The 17,748-nt window shown below is 40.4% G+C and overlaps 1 protein-coding gene across 1 annotated transcript in view; it reads right to left on the bottom strand.

Moving 5' to 3' along the window:
* Positions 1 to 9,173: 9,173 nt before the first annotated feature.
* The window catches only part of LOC126416663 (ATP-binding cassette subfamily G member 4-like), a 340,566-nt gene continuing 331,991 nt past the window's right edge, over positions 9,174 to 17,748 (bottom strand). The window contains exon 12 of the mRNA XM_050084463.1: positions 9,174 to 10,794. Within this exon, the coding sequence (XP_049940420.1) occupies positions 10,609 to 10,794 (186 nt within the window). The 3' untranslated portion in view covers positions 9,174 to 10,608. The remainder of the gene's footprint in view (positions 10,795 to 17,748) is intronic.

Consider the following 17,748-nt stretch of genomic DNA (forward strand, 5'->3'; position numbering starts at 1 on the left):
GGTAATAATAAACAGGAGCAAATTTTCAGTGCACATGCAATGGGAACCATTCTGAATGCAAATGTAAAAAAAATGAATTTCAGTGTAAATATAATGGGAAATGTGACTGATTTGCTTGGGGTCAAATGTTCAAAGAATTGGCTGTGGTTTTCAGTGGCCTGGTAGATGTTATGGAAGATAGATGTTGGCCCGAAATCAGGAATGCAGAATCAGATTGAAGAGCAGGGAGTCAAATTCATTGTGAACCTCCAAGCAAGTAGGTGGGTCAGTGCTCTATATTGAATTAATTATGTGATGATAATGCGTTAACTTGAATGATTTGAAATGGGGATGCAGGGTGTTGGTGAAGCAAGTGTTTCCAGGGACAGTAATGGTAGAGAGGAAGCATCTTTTGTAACAAATGTTTATCCTCAGTATGGACAGTTCACATTCCTTTTTGAGGAGGAGTTGTAGACAGCAATCGCAATGCACTGAGAATTGCTTCATCATTCTATAAAAGAGGTTTTTACAAGTAAACAGTATTAATTGCCTGTCTCAGTCTGCAGTTTAATAAAACAACTATAAAAACTAATTGTAATTCATCATCCATTATTGTAAAAGTAAGAGAGTTCATGAAAATTTGATTTGATTCTAAAGTTCAGTTAGGTCATAATGTCAATGGTGGTGGGAGGAAGGTGTGTGGGGTGGGGGGAAGAGTGTACTAACTAATACCTGATTGCACTCAGGGATAATGATTTCAAAAAGAGTGGGAACCACTGTGTTAGAAGGTACAGACGAGAAGAGAGTAGAAACTTTTGAAATGTATTGTTTCAGGAGAATATTGAAAGTTGAATGGGTAAATCAGATAACTAATGAGGGAATACTGAATTGAATTTGAAAGAAAATAGATTCACGACACAACTTGACTAAAAGAAAATATCAGTTGACAGGACACATCCGGAAGTGTTGAAGAATTTTCAGTTTGGCAGTGGAGGGAAGTGTGGGGGTGAACATCAAACAGGCTGATCAAGGTTTGACTACAGTAAGCAGGTTCAGATAGATGTAGGTTAGTTAATTAGTTTCATGTTCCATGGAGCATCTGCATGATAAATTTTAGTGATGTGGATCAAGTCATTTTACATACACATAGCAAATTAATTTGTAAATATGTCTGCAAGCTGAAAATTTATAATATCTTTTTACAGATGTGAGTAGTAATTCCTACCTACAACCTTTTACACATTACAGTAAAAGAAATTATTCTACAGAATAGAAGGATTTTTTAAGTAGAAACCTTTTTAGTTTGTTTCCAAATTTTACTTTGCTATCTGACAGATATTTTATATCACTGGGTAAGTTTTCAAAAACTCTTGTTACAGCATTGTGCATCCCTTTTTGTGGTAAAGACAGCCATTATGTGGAGTAATGAATGTCATTTTTCATTTTGATGTTGTAATTATGTATATCATTGTTCCTTTTGAACTGCAATGGATTATTTACAACAAACTTCATGAGGGAATAAATATACCATGAAACAGTAGCCCTTAAACAGATGTCTACAAGAAGATCATAGGTGTGCATCACATATCACTCTTACAGTATGTTTTTTGAAGAATGAAGATTTTATTTCTTAAAGATGAGTTACTCAGAACATTATTCCATATGAAATTATTGAATGAAAATGTGCAAAATACGTCAACTTATTAATTTGTCTCTTCCAAAGACTTGCAATGATTTTAAGTGCAAATGTGGCTGAACCAAGTATTTTAGAGTTCCAGAGTGTTCCTTTTCCCGTTCAAAATCTCACTGATATGGACACCTAAGAATTCTGAAGTTTCCACCCTATTTATTACTTCCCCACCAAGTGTTACACTTATCATTGGTGTAATACCTCTAGATATACAGAACGGAACATGTTGTGCCTTTTAAAGTTGAGGGTAACATCTTTCACAGAATGTAAGTATGCTTGGATTGATAACAATTCTAGTGTCATCTGCAAAAAGACCTAATTCTTATTGTTGAATATTAGACAGAAGATTGTCTACATATATGAGGAACAATAGTGGGCCTAAGATTGCAGTAGTTATGCAAAAATAAAGAGGTTTGAAACTTCCTGGCAGATTAAAACTGTGTGCCGGACCGAGACTCAAACTCGCGACCTTTGCCTTTTGCGGGCAAGTGCTCTACCAACTGAGCTACCCAAGCACGACTCACACCTCGTCCTCACAGCTTTACTTCTGCCAGTACCTCATCTTCTGTAAAGTTTGGAAGGTAGGAGATGAGGTACTGGCAGAAGTAAAGCTGTGAGGACGAGGCGTGAGTCGTGCTTGGGTAGTTCAGTTGGTAGAGCACTTGCCCCCGAAAGGCAAAGGTCCCGAGTTCGAGTCATGGTCCGGCACACACTTTTAATCTGCCAGGAAGTTTCATATCAGCATACACCCCGCTGCAGAGTGAAAATCTCATTTTGGAAACATCCCCCAGGCTGTGGCTAAGCCACGTCTCCGCAATACCCTTTCTTTCAGGAGTGCTAGTTCTGCAAGGTTCGCAGGAGAGCTTCTGTACAGTTTGGAAGGTAGGAGATGAGGTACTAGCAGAAGTACAGCTGTGAGGAAGGGGCATGAGTCGTGCTTGGGTAGCTCAGTTGGACAGTCTGCTTTCGGCTGCGGTGGGGCGAGGACGTCCGCTGCGCCTCGCCGTGCGCGACCGTGAGCGCTTGCTTGTGTTTACCTTCTCGTGGCGCGAGTTGTATTTGTTCCAAGTTCAGTCCGATTATGGCACACACATGGCGCCACGATACGATCAAAATTACTTTCCAACCAGATCACGCGCGTCCTCGAGCCTATGAAATAGAACAGTTCATACGCGACGATCTACGTTTAGATCCGGCGACTGTCGTCGGAATACATTTTTCTATAACGGCGAGCGTGGTTTATGTTAAAATGACCAGTGCAGAGGTCTGCGCGACAGTGGTTTCTAAATACTCGAACTCTCTCCGATTCAAACATTCTGATGGGCATATCGGTGCAGTGACAGTGGATCATGCAGGCATGGGCCTAAGGACTGTAAGAGCTTTTGAGCTCCCCTTCGAGGTCCCAGAGGAAGTTGTCAAGGACGCCTTCCGACCATATGGCAATGTTGTCAGCCACGTTGCAGAAAAGTGGCAAACTTTCTCGACGTATAAGGTCTACAATGGTGTGCGCCAAATTAAACTTGAGCTCAAGAAACATGTGCCGTCCTATTTGAACATCGGTGGCTGTCGTGCAATCATCATGTACGACGGTCAACCGCGTACCTGTTCCGGATGTGGGCAGGAAGGCCATGTTCGATCGAGCTGCTTACAACGTAGAATTATGCAGATACCAGTGGGAGACTCCGTTTCCCCGACGGGGACGACAATCCTGCCCCTCACGTACGCTCAGACGACGATACGCAGCATAGTTGAGAACGAAACGGGCGATCAGACACATCCATCGACGCCAGAAGTACCACAGGAGGAAGAGGAAGGACCCTCGGTGCCAACCCATATGTCGCCCCCTCCACAGCAACAACAGCAGCAACAGTCCCACGGACTCCAGACGCAACATAACATTCAGAACGCGATGGACGTGGACGCGAACATTGTCCCAACCGCGGCTTCCCTAGCGGAAGGTGATACGATGCTGGATTGCCTCCCACGTTCGAAAGCAACGTTCGCCCCGACGACGCAAGCGACGTTGTCGGACCCCTTCTGATGATTGCCTCCTACACACGGCCGGTCAAGAAGGTGACATCTCATCAGACAGCATGGATGCTGCGCCTGCTGAGGATCTAAGTGGTGTAGACGGTTCACTTGCCCATACTACGAGTGCCCAGTTACTTCTTGCACCACAAACGCGGCAGGTCGCGTCGATGAGTGGCGATCCGTCTACCTCTACCAAAGACGATGTACGTGAGAGAGATTTAGGTGCCGATCAGCCACACAGCATCGTGTTGCACCCACTGTGGTCGGACGATGTTGAGGAACTTTCTGAAGAGGGAACGGGTGACAGCGGAGGGGGCGGCATTGGGGATGCCACTACTAGCGTGAACGACTCATGATTTGTAACGGGTTTGGTGGGTCCGGCATCTCTTGCGGTTAGCTTTTATTGCCATGGCGTCTACCCTAGGTGAAGAGGCTAGGCAGCACACCTTTCGCCTTGCCACAATCAATATCAACACGATAAGGGCACCACACAAACTGACAATGCTACAACGCATGCTTGATGCGGCGGACATCGACGTGGCCCTCTTACAGGAAGTATGTGTCGCTAGTTTCCCTGACTTCTACGGATATACCGCCCACATCTCCCATGCCTCTTCTACCGATTGTGGTGTGGCTGTTCTGTTACGGGACGGTTTGGCGGCTACGGACGTACTGTACTTACCGAGTGCAAGAGCCATGGCAGTAACTGTCAACGGTGTACGACTCATCAATGTATATGCCCCTTCAGGATCAGGGAGACGGAGAGATCGGGCCCGCTTTTTTTCGGAAGATATTACGCGTCTATTTATGGGCCACATAGACGATATGGTGATCGGAGGAGATTTTAACTGTACATTATCTCCATCTGATCAGCAGCCGCATCACGTCCCGTGTGCGGAATTGGAAATGCTAGTGCGTGACCTCCACCTGATTGACACGTGGCGCCACATCCATGGCCCATCTCCTGGTTACACCCATTATACAAGCCATTCATCAAGTCGGTTGGACAGGATTTACGTCACAAGCACCCTTTCGACGGCGACGAGAGGAGCAGAGCTCTCGCCCACTGCATTAACCGACCACACAGCCTATATTTGCACCATTGCCCTCAAACCTGCACGTGTGTGGCGCAGTAGGCCCCCCTGGAAACTGAACGTCGCCCATCTGGACGAGCCGGCATGTAAAGGTTCTGTCGAAGAGTCGTGGAACGCGTCCTTACGGCGTCGTGGTCGGTACCGATCGACCCTCAGTTGGTGGATTGAATGTGCGAAGCCTGCTCTTAGACGCTCCTTCATGGCTTATGGCCGGGAAGCAGCAGCATGGAGGAGGAGCACGGAAAACTTTTATTACACCGTCCTACGGGAATGTCTTGCTATGGAGCCCTCACCTGACAGGCAGATCACAGTCAATCGCGCGAAAGCACAGCTCGTCTCCTTAGCACGCCATCATTTACAAGGCGCTGTTATACGGTCGCGTGCTCCAGACATGATACAATCAGAAAGGCCATCTATGCACCACGTGCTCATAGAACGCAGGAGGCGCCGCAGGGCACTGGTAACCGACATGATAACCGACGACGGTCGACATGTGGTAGAACAAGCAGATATAGCAGAAGCCTTCTATGGGCATTACGCTCAACTTTATTCAGCAGTGCTCCCTGATATGGCGACGGTAGACACCGTTTCAGCACATGTCCACGGTACAGTTCCACCAGACATGGTACCGAATTTACTGGGAGAAGTGACAGGAGAGGAAGTGCTCGACGCCATTGGTAAAGGTGCTCCCCATAAATCACCAGAAATTGATGGGTTACCATTAGAGTTCTATCGAGCCTTTACACAACTGTTGCTACCGTGTTTGATTGAAATTTGCCAGGAATTGATGTCCCCGGATACAACATTGCCTGCACCATTCTTGGAAGGTCTGATTGTCCCCATCCATAAGCCGAAGGGACGGAATCATGTCCGCGACTATCGTCCCTTAACGTTATTGAACAGCGACTTCAAGATCTTTTCGAGGCTGCTATCAGAACGTATTCGCGGCACACTATTGCACATCTTGTCCGGCGATCAGACGTCCTTGGGGGGACCCAACAACATCAGAACTGCGTTATGTCGTTACAGAGATCTCATCTCCCTTGCACGGGTGAGACGTTTGCCGGCAGCCCTCGCGTCTATCGACTTCAGCCAGGCTTTTGACCGTGTGGGCCACACTTTCCTCACGGCCGTTCTACGGCGCATGGAATACCCCGACCCCTTTATCACAGTGTTGACACGCCTACTACATGATGCAACTTCTCGAGTTCTTGTCAATGGAAGACTGACGGCACCCATGCTGATCCGTCGATCGGTACGACAGGGATGTCCATTATCAACATTGTTATTTGCATTGGCCTTAGAACCCTTGTTGTGTGGTCTCCGAGACAGGCTCGCTGGGATACAGTTCGGCGGCTCCATCTATCGCTGCACAGCATATGCGGATGATTTGCTGATCGTCATACGAGGAGCTGACGATATGGCCGCGGCTTTGGACTGGATTGCAACCTACGGTACAGCTTCTGGTAGCCAAATCAACGTTGACAAGTCCGTCGCCTTGAGCATCGGGATTGGGCTACCGCAGGAACACATTGCCCCCTTACGCTTCAGTGATACTGTACGCTGCTTGGGCTTAGATTTCATGAACGACATGCGACGCGCGATGACGCTCAATTATCGACGCCTTCTTAACCAAATTAGGGCCGGAATTGCAAATCAGCGCTTGCGATCCCTCAACATCGTTCAGCGGGCGTATTATGCCAATGTATACCTTGCGCCCCGCATACCGCATGTCGCCCAAACGCTACCCATTCCGAAGCCCTTGGCTCGTAGCATTATGGCAGTGCTGGGATACTTCGTCACCACTGGTATGTTACTGAAGATCAGATACGTATCTCTTACCCTCCCCAAGGAAAAAGGTGGTTTTGGCCTAGTTAACGTCCATGATAGGGCCATTGCCCTCTATGTTAGCTCACATTTAAGTCTGCTGCGCTGTTGTCCTACGAGCCTCATGAGTCTGCTTCTGACGGCGCTACGTCCTGCTTCACTAAGAGCGCCGGTGCCACTACAGGACATCCCAGCGCCCCTCTTTTATATAGGATGTTTCTATTTAGAACAAAGTTATTGCAGTGTCGCGCTCACGACACCACAAATGGCCACAACTTGACGCCTATATCGTGACATGCTGCAACGCTGCCCCCTAAATGTGGTCGAACTAAAATATCCTGACGTACGGTGGTGCGTGGTGTGGAAGACTGTACACGATGCCATGCTTGATTCCGATGTTGTTTCTCAATGGTACGTCGTCGTTAATGGGAAGCTCGTGACGCAAGAACGTCTCTACAATATCCACATGACAGAATCTCCCAATTGTGTGGGCTGTAATACAGTAGATTCTGACGAGCACCGCCTCAGCTGTGGAGAGGCGGAACCGGTTTGGCACCTAGTGCGGCAGATGCTGGCTTATCTCTTGCGAGTTAGGCCGGAGCATATATCTGCACGCACATTATTGTTTCCGGATGAGACATTTTACCCCAAGACTCGAACCAACTCTGTCACCTGGATACGTGGACATGCCGTCCATTACCTCCGTCGTGACGGACACAAGGATTTCCTTGACTTCTGGCTCTATTTGCAAGAAAGACATCATGCTATTTCCAGGCATACCAGATATCGACAGTGCTTTGCAAACTACCTATGGAGTGCCTTTCACAGCCCGCCGTGTAGCTGGAATGTTCCAGGCAGTGGCAGATGAGGTCAGAACGAACTGCAAACGACCATATATTGAACAATCTTATCAGTGGGCGCAGTCGCTGGGAAGCCTCACTACGACGTGGTAGCTTTCTTTTCATGCTCTTTATGTCTCATATCTTCGATGGCGTCTTCATTCTGTTTTAGTTTTCCAGGCTTGGTTAACTGTGACTGTTCGCACATTGAAAAAAAAAAAAAAAAAAAAAAACCGTGGGCAGGAGACCTGCTTTCAAATCCAAATAAATACACAAGAACAAAATAAGAACAAAATGAACAACAAATAAAATTTAATAAAGTATTATACCCTTTCCTTTCTTCTTTTATTTTATTTTTTTATACAAAGTTCAGAGGCATTTAAAAAAAAAAAAAAAAAAAAAAAAAAAAAAAAAAAAAAAAAAAAAAAAAAAAAAAAAAGGTTGGTAGAGCACTCGCCCGCAAAAGGCAAAGGTCCCAAGTTCGAGTCTCGGTCCGGCACACCGTTTTAATCTGCCAGGAAGTTTCATATCAGTGCACACTCTGCTGCAGAGTGAAAATCTCATTTGGGGATAAAGAGGTTTGCACACGCTAGACTATCATGGAGAGCTGTATCAAACCAGATTGAAAAGCACAAGAACAAAACAAGTCATAAGTTTTTCACATTTGTTTAACACAGCCCCAAGAGTTCCACAGCTACGCTTTCCTACTGCTACACACGTACAATCCATATATTATGTTTCATGCATAATGTGACCATTTGCTAAAGTAAGTGTTTCATAAATAACTTTTTCTCCAGCATGAGCAAAATATCCTCCTCCTTACCCTCCTTCCATATCATATGTACATATTCGCAAGTACCAACATGCTTACCTGTTCTGAAGTGTTTATTATTTTCTTTAGCTTTTCATTGATCAATGAATGATACATAATATAGTTTTGTGGCCACCTGTGTTGTAAATTAATTATGATTAAGACATGCTAATAAGATCTGAATAACGGTGCTTTTGCTCTTCTCAATGAATTTCTTTTCCTTTGCAGCGTCTTCTGTGCTACTGGCTGAAAGGAAGGTGGAATCCTTGTCATATCTATCTATTGACTAAAAATACTTCTTCTTTCAAACTCAATTTGTTTAAGCTTCTTTATACATTGACACATAACTACCATAAAGTATGTATAATACAATCATATCACAACTGCTTGAATTACAAATATCTTGTCTCATTAGACTGCACAACAAGAATACATTTTGACAGAAAGCAAGACATCTGAGGACAAAACGCAGAGTAGCAGTTTTAAAACTGTTTCTCCTTCTACATCATTACTGTTGTTATTGTGAGGCCATTCTCCATGGCCACAACATACCATCAAGCCATGATGTCTAAGTATAAACGGCCCACAGCAAGTGGAGATGCTAAACTTGTTATCCCGTATTGCAGGTGTACAGTGCCCATATAACTCATATTACCTGCACATGATAATAGACAATTTCTCCCACAATATGCTGCCCAAAAGATAATTATTAATAAAAATATTTATTAACTATAATGATCATATTTCATTGTCTAAAAGGACAGAGACTGTAACACATCATTTTCCCTAAAATGATGTGTTACGCCTCAGTTGTAACTTATACATTGTATGTACATCATTGGGTTTGTAAGGAAAACAGACACACATCTTTTCAAATATTTATTAAATATATTAAACCATCTTATGAGAAACAACATATATTTCTATGCAACTGTTCTGATATGATACAAAAATATCTTCAGTTTCTGTCACCAAAGTGACTGCACTATGAGGTAAATTTGCTTAGCAATGAGAGAGGCTACCATTATGTAGTACACTGTACACAAAAAGACTAATTGATTAGATGTTATATGAAGTAACAATTCTATGCTATTCAATAACTTACAGTTGAACTTTACATGATAAGTACATAAATCACAGATTTAAAGGAATTTAAACCATGTCACTCTGTGACACAACCTTACTATTAAGTAATAAAAATCACAGATATTTGGCCTGCTATCATTATCACTATTGGAGTATTAAGGTATTCACTGGAGCCAAGAAACCATGATATATTGCTATTGTACTATTGCTGACTAAAATAATGCAAGATATAACATGTTCCTGTAGCTGACTTCCAGTTTTCATAAAAATGATATTAAAAAAGAAAATTCTTTCAAAGGTTGTCAGCTACTGCCAACTGAGATACAACTTTGCACTGCATTACATCACTTACTCCACTATTTTGTTTGACAAATGAACTGTAATTTCATTTGTACCTCAGATAAAAACAACAAGTTACTTTATTTTTAAACTGTAAATTTATAGAATGAGCTACAACACAAATAAATGAATACCACAAAAGCAAAGAAAACTATTTAGGTGCTCATAACAAAACTTTGTCAAATGTATCTTTTTTGGAATTTACTAAGCTTGATAGACTAGGAGATTAATATTAAGCAGATTGGATAACTCTATGGTACAGCACACAGTATATAGACTTCCATTCACAAAATGTAACACCATTAGAATGGCATTGGGAACAAACTGGAACTGGAGTTATAAAATTTATCCAACACAATCAAAATCATTTCAACAATCATCATTTTCATATTTATGTGGAAAAAGATTATTTTCTACTTTGTTTCCAGAGCATTCACATTTAAACACTATGATACTGTCCTACAGTAGTGATAAATGAAACAGATTTTAGTCCATGTCTGTGAACTGATATATGATGAAACATTTATCATCTTGGATGATCTGTTTTGTCCTTTGTATCTGTTTGATGCATTAAGGACACAGCATTTATTGTTCTTAGTCCTTTACTGGCACTAAACACACTTGTGGTCTGTCACTAACTGCTGTTTACATGTGCACTGTGCATTTCACATGTCTTGTACAATTCCATTGGAGCAGGTGCTGTAGTGTTCTTATTTCTTGTTATATGTTTTTGAAATTGGATATTTCACAGATCTTCAGGTCACTTGTAAATATCTCCTCTTTATAATACTGACAAAATGTAATGTTGTGAAACATGTGCCATATTTGCCACAGTACAAATTTTAGTCACTGTTGTTGTGATACCATACTGGACACTTGAAAACTTTTTTGCCCCAAATAAAAAAAAATGATTCACTTTCTCCTCAAAATCTTTGCAATATAACTGAGTAGCTTGTTTGAAAATTCTATGGTGAGCCTATACCGGAGAGCAAAGTAAGCTATAGTACGATAAAGGAATATGAATCCCACAAGGGCAACAACTTGAAGCAGTGTTGATGCTCCATCCATTCCAACATCTCGAAGTAACCGTTTTGGGTCCTGAAAACAAAACAATTCAAATTATCAATGCAAATGTAGTTATAATGGTGATATGAGTGACTGCCAAGTGAGATATTCTTGGCAAAAATATATAAAATATTTCGTGAAAATTTTGTTAAATAGGTACTAGGTATGTAAATGGCTATTTTTGGTTATGGAATATGGGAATGTATGTCATGATACAATAAGTTGAAGCTGTAGAGTTTGTAGAAGTTGTTGGTTAATGATGAATGAAATGTTTTGATAGTGACAGCTGAAGTCTATATTGTAGATAAGGGCACAGAGCAACGCATACCAAATGGTACAGTAAATAATGGTGAAGACAACAACAACAACAACAACAATAATAATAATAGTAAAAGCAATAATAATAAACCAAATTAAAGGGTATATCCCTCAAAATGTCTGTTTTCGGAAATCAGATGGGAATCTGGCACTAAGCGATGAAGAAAACTGTGAAGAATTAGCCAAATATTTTGAAACGCTACTAAACTGTCCAGAACCAACAGAAGCTCTTCCAATATCCAGCACTAAAGCCCCGCAACAGCAAGACTCTGTACCGCCAACTGAAGAAGAAATTATCAAACACATAAACAAACTCAAAAATAACAAAGCATCAGGAGGAGATGGAATTGTAGCCGAATTTCTCAAAAGTCTAGGGTCTAACTCAAGAAACGAGCTAGTTAAAATTATTCAAAACATATGGGTTACTGAAGAAATACCAGAAGATTGGAAATGTGCCCTAATACATCCGTTATATAAAAAAGGGGATAAATCGGATGTGAACAACTATAGAGGAATCTCCTTACTTGCCGTCACATACAAGATATTATCAGCTTGTCTTCTTGAAAGAACACAAAAACTGCTAGAACCCAAAATCTCAGATTTCCAAGCTGGTTTCAGACCAAACAGATCATGTCCAGAACAAATTTTAAACTTGAAATTGATTACAAGGATGAGACAAATGCGAAGGAAGCCTACAGTATATGTCTTTGTCGACTTTAAAAAGGCATATGATTCAATTCACAGACCCACACTATTTAAAATTCTTGAAGAACAAGGACTGGATAAGAAGACACGGAACATCATAGAGCAGACATTAACAAATACAAAATGCAAAGTGAAATTCATGGGAAAACTTTCAAAATCATTTGAGATAAAAACTGGGGTTAGACAAGGTGATGGATTATCACCTCTGTTATTTAACTTAGTTCTGGGTAGAGTCATGGCAGAATGGGAAAAAGAACTCAAAAAAGAAAAGTACTGGAAACCAATATCACTGGGAACCAAAAAAGATGACCTACAAATCCCCTACTTAGCCTACGCAGACGATCTTGCAATAATGGCAGATTCTAGTGAAATGGCAGTCAAACAGATAGAAACCTTAAAAGAGTGTGCAGGAAAAGTTGGCCTACAAATATCTTTTGAGAAAACGGTGTTTACAACAACAAATCTAGAAATTTCTAAGTTACAAACCAAATATGGAGAAATTAAGAGGGTACCATACTTTAAATATTTAGGAGAGATAATTTCTGAAATATACTCACAACAAGAAAGAATATTAAAAGCTCGTAGGGGTCTAGGGCTGGTCCAAAACATTTACAATAAAAAATGTCTATCTATAAATACAAAAACTAAACATTATAAGTCGGTAATTAAACCAATAATGCTATATGCCAGCGAAACCTTGACACTTAAAAGGAAAACAGATATGGAAAACCTGAAGAAAGAGGAAAGGAAAAACATTAGGAAAATTCTGGGACCAAGATGGACCAAAGAGGGGTATAGATTACAGAAAAATTCTAAAATTGAAGAATATTCTAACATAGAGATAGACATGAGGAAGAGGCGTCTAAAATTCTATGGCCACATAATGAGACTTCCCGATCACAGACTTACAAAAAAAATAGTAAGATGCGTACCATCCCTTGTTAATGGAGGAGAATGGATCAAAAATGTAAAGACAGATCTGGAATTAGCCAACATTACTACTCAAGAGATGAACAAAAGAAACAATTTCCAACTTAAAGTTGACAAATGGGAGGTCAAACCAGAGACAAAAGCGCCGAGAACTGGAACAAAATGGAGCGAAGAAAGAAAAGCTGAATTCTCGCAAAGAATGAAGACCTGGTGGGCAAACAAGAAGAATAAGAAGCCCCAGAAGTGAACCATCTTTACTTAGCGTCTTCCATGTTGGGAGCTTTACGACTAATAATAATAATAATAATTTCAGTATGGAGGTAATACATAACATGTGTTGTCTTTGGAATCAGTAGCAGAACATTAAAATACATTGTTTTTGAAATATTACAGTGTTAAAAATTAATAATAAATTAACTCTGTAAATAATATTCTGTGTAATAATTAGACTTAAAAAAATTCAATCGGAATTGTTGCTCTTTGAAAAATATGTGATGCTTAATGTTTTATATTTTTGATGTGTCATATGTTATGCATAAACTTCCTGTATTTAGTGCAATTGTACAGGATCAATTAAAAATCAGTTATTCAATCAGTGCGCATTTTCTGTTGCAGATCACCTTTTTTTTAAATTTATTCATTGAACATCAGCATTAAAAGTTCAAGTACTATCTCTACGTTTAAGAAAGGTAAAGGTGATATGTTTTAGTACTGTTAGCTTGAATTTCATGTAAATGTCTAGTGAATATTGAATTTCATGTAAATGTCTAGAGAATATTATGTGAGAAAGTAAAATAAGCTGGTGAGCAAAAAGATACGTTGAAGAAATATATCGGCAACCATTCTTCATCTTTGAGCTTCAGTTTTTGTCACTCAGAGAAATACAGAAATGTAAATTAAATGCAGACTTGTCATAGTTATGGATTTGACATAACAAATGTTAGACATATAAAACAGTATTTAGGTAGTAAAACTGCTTAGGTGTTGACCAAGAATGCTGTAGTAGATTGACAATATAGAACACACTGTTTTAAGACATTATTCACTTCTCTACTAAAACAATTAAGTGACAATGTTCACTTTAGCGAAGCTTACAATGAGCCTAATGGCAATTCCAAAATTGGCATGATGAATTTATTTTCCTTTTTAATTGGACCTACAGAAAGAGTAATTATTAAGAATTATTTTTTTAATCATAAATTGTGTCATTTATATCAGAATAAGAAATGGAAAGTAAGGAAAATATGTATCAACTTCATATATGAAACTGATGCCTCAAAGAATATAAATTAAATCACTAATGCATAATATAAAAAACAAGACAAAAAATAATTGTTCAATATGACAGTATTTATGTAGAATGGAATGGGAACATTATAAAACAGAGTACATATGTAGCAATGATATTTAATATCTATTTTTTTTATTGCAGGTGATGAAGATAGTTCAGCAGAAAATGTGATGCTATGTGGTGATGTTACAGTGCAGTCACTTCCTGAAGGAAAGGAATTAGCAACTTTTTAGCATAACAGATTAAAAGATAATCAGCAGGCTTAATTTAAAGTTATTTGTTCACTGTCCTGAAATACATCACACCAGCTAAGATGTAGCCCCACTGTGAATACTGTTCTTGAACACAGAATGAGTTGGTTAGCATTCGTAAGCAGCTGGAAGTCACCGCGACTACTGTTAAACGATAGGCAGCTGCTGTGAGTCATTATGTTAGAAGAGCTCCCAAGATTTGTGTACCTACGGTACTGATACTAAAGGTAACTAAAGTACTATCCACTCCTGTGGATCCTGTCTCTACTACAGAAAGTGCAGCATCTTTCATTACTTGTCCACTTGACTGCGAGTGGCATTTCAGTGGTAGAGCTAGGCATCCTGTACAGGATGGACAGGGACCAGGGAGGATTAGATTAGATTAGATTAGTATTTTTTCCATAGATCATGAATACAACACTTTGTAATGACGTGGAATGTGTCAGACTCGAGTGTTGTACTAATCCTACCAAACAACAAGTTTCAGGTGCTGTCTTTCACTGAAACTGAAACTGAGCCAGTGGCACTCACTTAACCTCTTTTGGGGAAACCTGTTTTGGCCAGTGTCAAGAGGAGGCAAATACAAAAGAGTAGTGATCTGTTAATCATCAGCAGTCCAGACGTATGCTAAATGATGGTACCCTTTAGGGAAATGGCAGCATTGGACGTGAAAGGACACCAGGTGCACTCAGTGTGTATGCCTGGGGGCCTCCTTCAACATGCTGAAGAGCCATTGAGGGAACAGGGTGCAACCAACTGCAGATTGTGGCACACACTGGAACAAATGATGCCTGTCATCACAGCTCCAATATCATACCTAGGTCATTCCATCGATTGGCAGAAAAAGTAGGGAAGACCAGCCTTACACATGGAGTTTCAATGAAGCTCATAATTTGCAGCATTGTCTCTAGAACTGATTGTGGCCTCTTGGTTCTGAGTCGATTGGAAGGTCTGAAGCAGAGACTTTGCAGGTTTTGTGACAAGCTAGGCTTCAACTTCCTGGACTCGTGCAATAGGGTTGAGAACTATAGAGTCCCCTTTAATGGGTCAGGTGTGCACTACCCATCAAATGCTGCTACTCAGGTAGCTGACTGTGTGTGCATTGCACAAAGGACTTTTTAGATTAAGTGACTCAATTCAATCCAGATAGCAGCAGGAAATGCAGAAGACTCAGTGTAAGATCGAAATAAATGCCTCCTTCAGGTGAGAGTATTAAAATCCTAATGATTAACTGCAAAACCAGAGTTTGAAGCACTCCTAGAAAACAGTGAAGCTGGCATGATACAAGGTACGTAAAGTCTCAAACCTGAGACTGATAGCAGTGAGATTTTTGGGGAAAATTTAAGTATATATCAAAAGGATATGCAAATGGGAATTGGAGGTGATGTATTTGTTACAGTAGACAAGAAACTCAAATCCACCAAGACAGAAATTGAAGCTGCATGTGAGACTGTTTGGGCAAGGCTTAGTATTGTTGTGGGCATAAAATGATAACTGGATCCTTCAACTGCCCACCAGACTCATCTCCTGATGTAACTGAAAACTTTAGAGAAAACCTCAGTTAACTCATACATAAGTTCCCCAATCATACCACAGTCATTGGTGGGGCCATTAATTATCCAACAGTTTAAATTGGGAAAATCACAGTTTTGTTAGTCTTGGGTGTGATAAGACATCCTGCAGAATATTACTGAATGCTTTCTCTGTAAACCACCTAGAACAGATAGTTCAGAACTCCACTCATGATGGAAATATGTTGGCTATAATGGCAAAAACTAGATGTGACCTCTTTTAGGAAGTCCACACTGAAATCAGCATCAATGACGATGCCATGGTTGTTGCAAAAATGATTAACAGAGTACAAAGGACTACCTAAACAAGCAGGAAGAAATGTTCAGTGAACTAGATAAAAAATCAGTTATGTCTTATCTCAATGAGTAACCTGAAACTTTCAGCACAGGACAGCAGCATATAGAGGAACTATGGCTCAAGATTAAAAGGATAGTTGACCATGCACTGGATAGATATGTAGCTAGTAGAATAGTTCATAACGTGAAGGATCCCCATGGTATACAGTCACTATAAAGAAACTCCTAAAGAAACAGAGATTATTGCATAATAGGTGTAAAAAAAAGCATAGGGTTATAGATAGAGAGATGCTTAGTGAAACACTTTTGGCTGTCAAGAGAGCAATGCAGGAAGCCTTCAATGACTACCGTAACAAATTACTGTCAAGTGATCTTTCACAATACCCAAAGAAATTCTGGTTGTATGCAAAGGCTGTTAGTGGCACCAAGGTTAGTGTCCAGCAAGCAAAAGCTGAAATGCTTAACTCCATTTTCAAACGTTCCTTTAAAGGAAAACCCAGAAGAATTGCCCAAAATTAGTCCTTGTACCATGGAAAAGATAAATGAAATAAGTATTAGTGTCAATGGTGTTGAAAAACACCTGAAATTGCTAAAACTGGACAAAGCTCCAAGGCCCAATTGAATCCCTTCCAGATTCTGTACAGACTTTGTGGCTGAGTTAGCCCCTCTTCTAACTATAATCTATTGTGGATCCCTCAAACAAAAGACCATCCCAATTCTTGGAATAAAGCTCAGGTCACACCCATCTACAAGAAGGGTAGTAGAAGTGATCCACAAAACTACTAACCAATATCCTTGACATCAAACATAATGAAGTTACATCAAACATAATGAAGTTTCTCAAAAAGAATGACCTCCTCAATGGAGGATTCCAAAAACATTGATCATGTGTTATCAAAAATGCACTACTCCCTCATGACATATTGAAAGCCTTGGGTCAAGGCAGTCGGGTACACGCAGTAGTTCTAGATTTCCAAAAAGCATTTGACTCAGTACCACGCCTATGCTTATTGTCAAAAGTATGATCATATGGGGTAGCAAGTGAAATTTGTGACTGGACTGAGGACTTTTTGGTAGGGAGGACACAGCATGTTATCCTGGATGGAGAGTTGTCTTCAGATGTAGAAGTAACTTTGGATGTGCCGAGGGAAGTGTATTGGGGCACATGCTGTTCATGTTGTATGTTAATGACTTGCAGATAATATTAATAGTAACCTCAGACTCTTTGCAGAAAATGCAATTATATATAAAGAAGTACTGTCTGAAAGATGTGTCTAAATATTCAATCAGATCTTGATAAGATTTCAAAGTGGTGCAAAGATTGGAAACTTACTTTAAATGTTCAGAAATGTAAAATTATGTACTTCACAAAGCAAGAATATGTAGCATCCTATGAGTATAATATCAGTGATCCACTGCTGGAATCAGCCAACTTGTACAAGTACCTGTGTGTAACACAAACAGGACCAACAGGGGATACTGAACATATACAGAGAAGGGCAGGATGAATGGTCACAGGTTTGCTTGACATGTGGGTGAGTGTCACAGAGATACTGAACGAACTGAACTAGGAGACTCTTGAAGATAAACGTAAACCATCCCAAGAAAGTCTACTAACAAAGTT

Source organism: Schistocerca serialis, chromosome 8 (assembly GCF_023864345.2).
Source record: "Schistocerca serialis cubense isolate TAMUIC-IGC-003099 chromosome 8, iqSchSeri2.2, whole genome shotgun sequence".
Lineage (NCBI taxonomy): Eukaryota > Metazoa > Arthropoda > Insecta > Orthoptera > Acrididae > Schistocerca > Schistocerca serialis.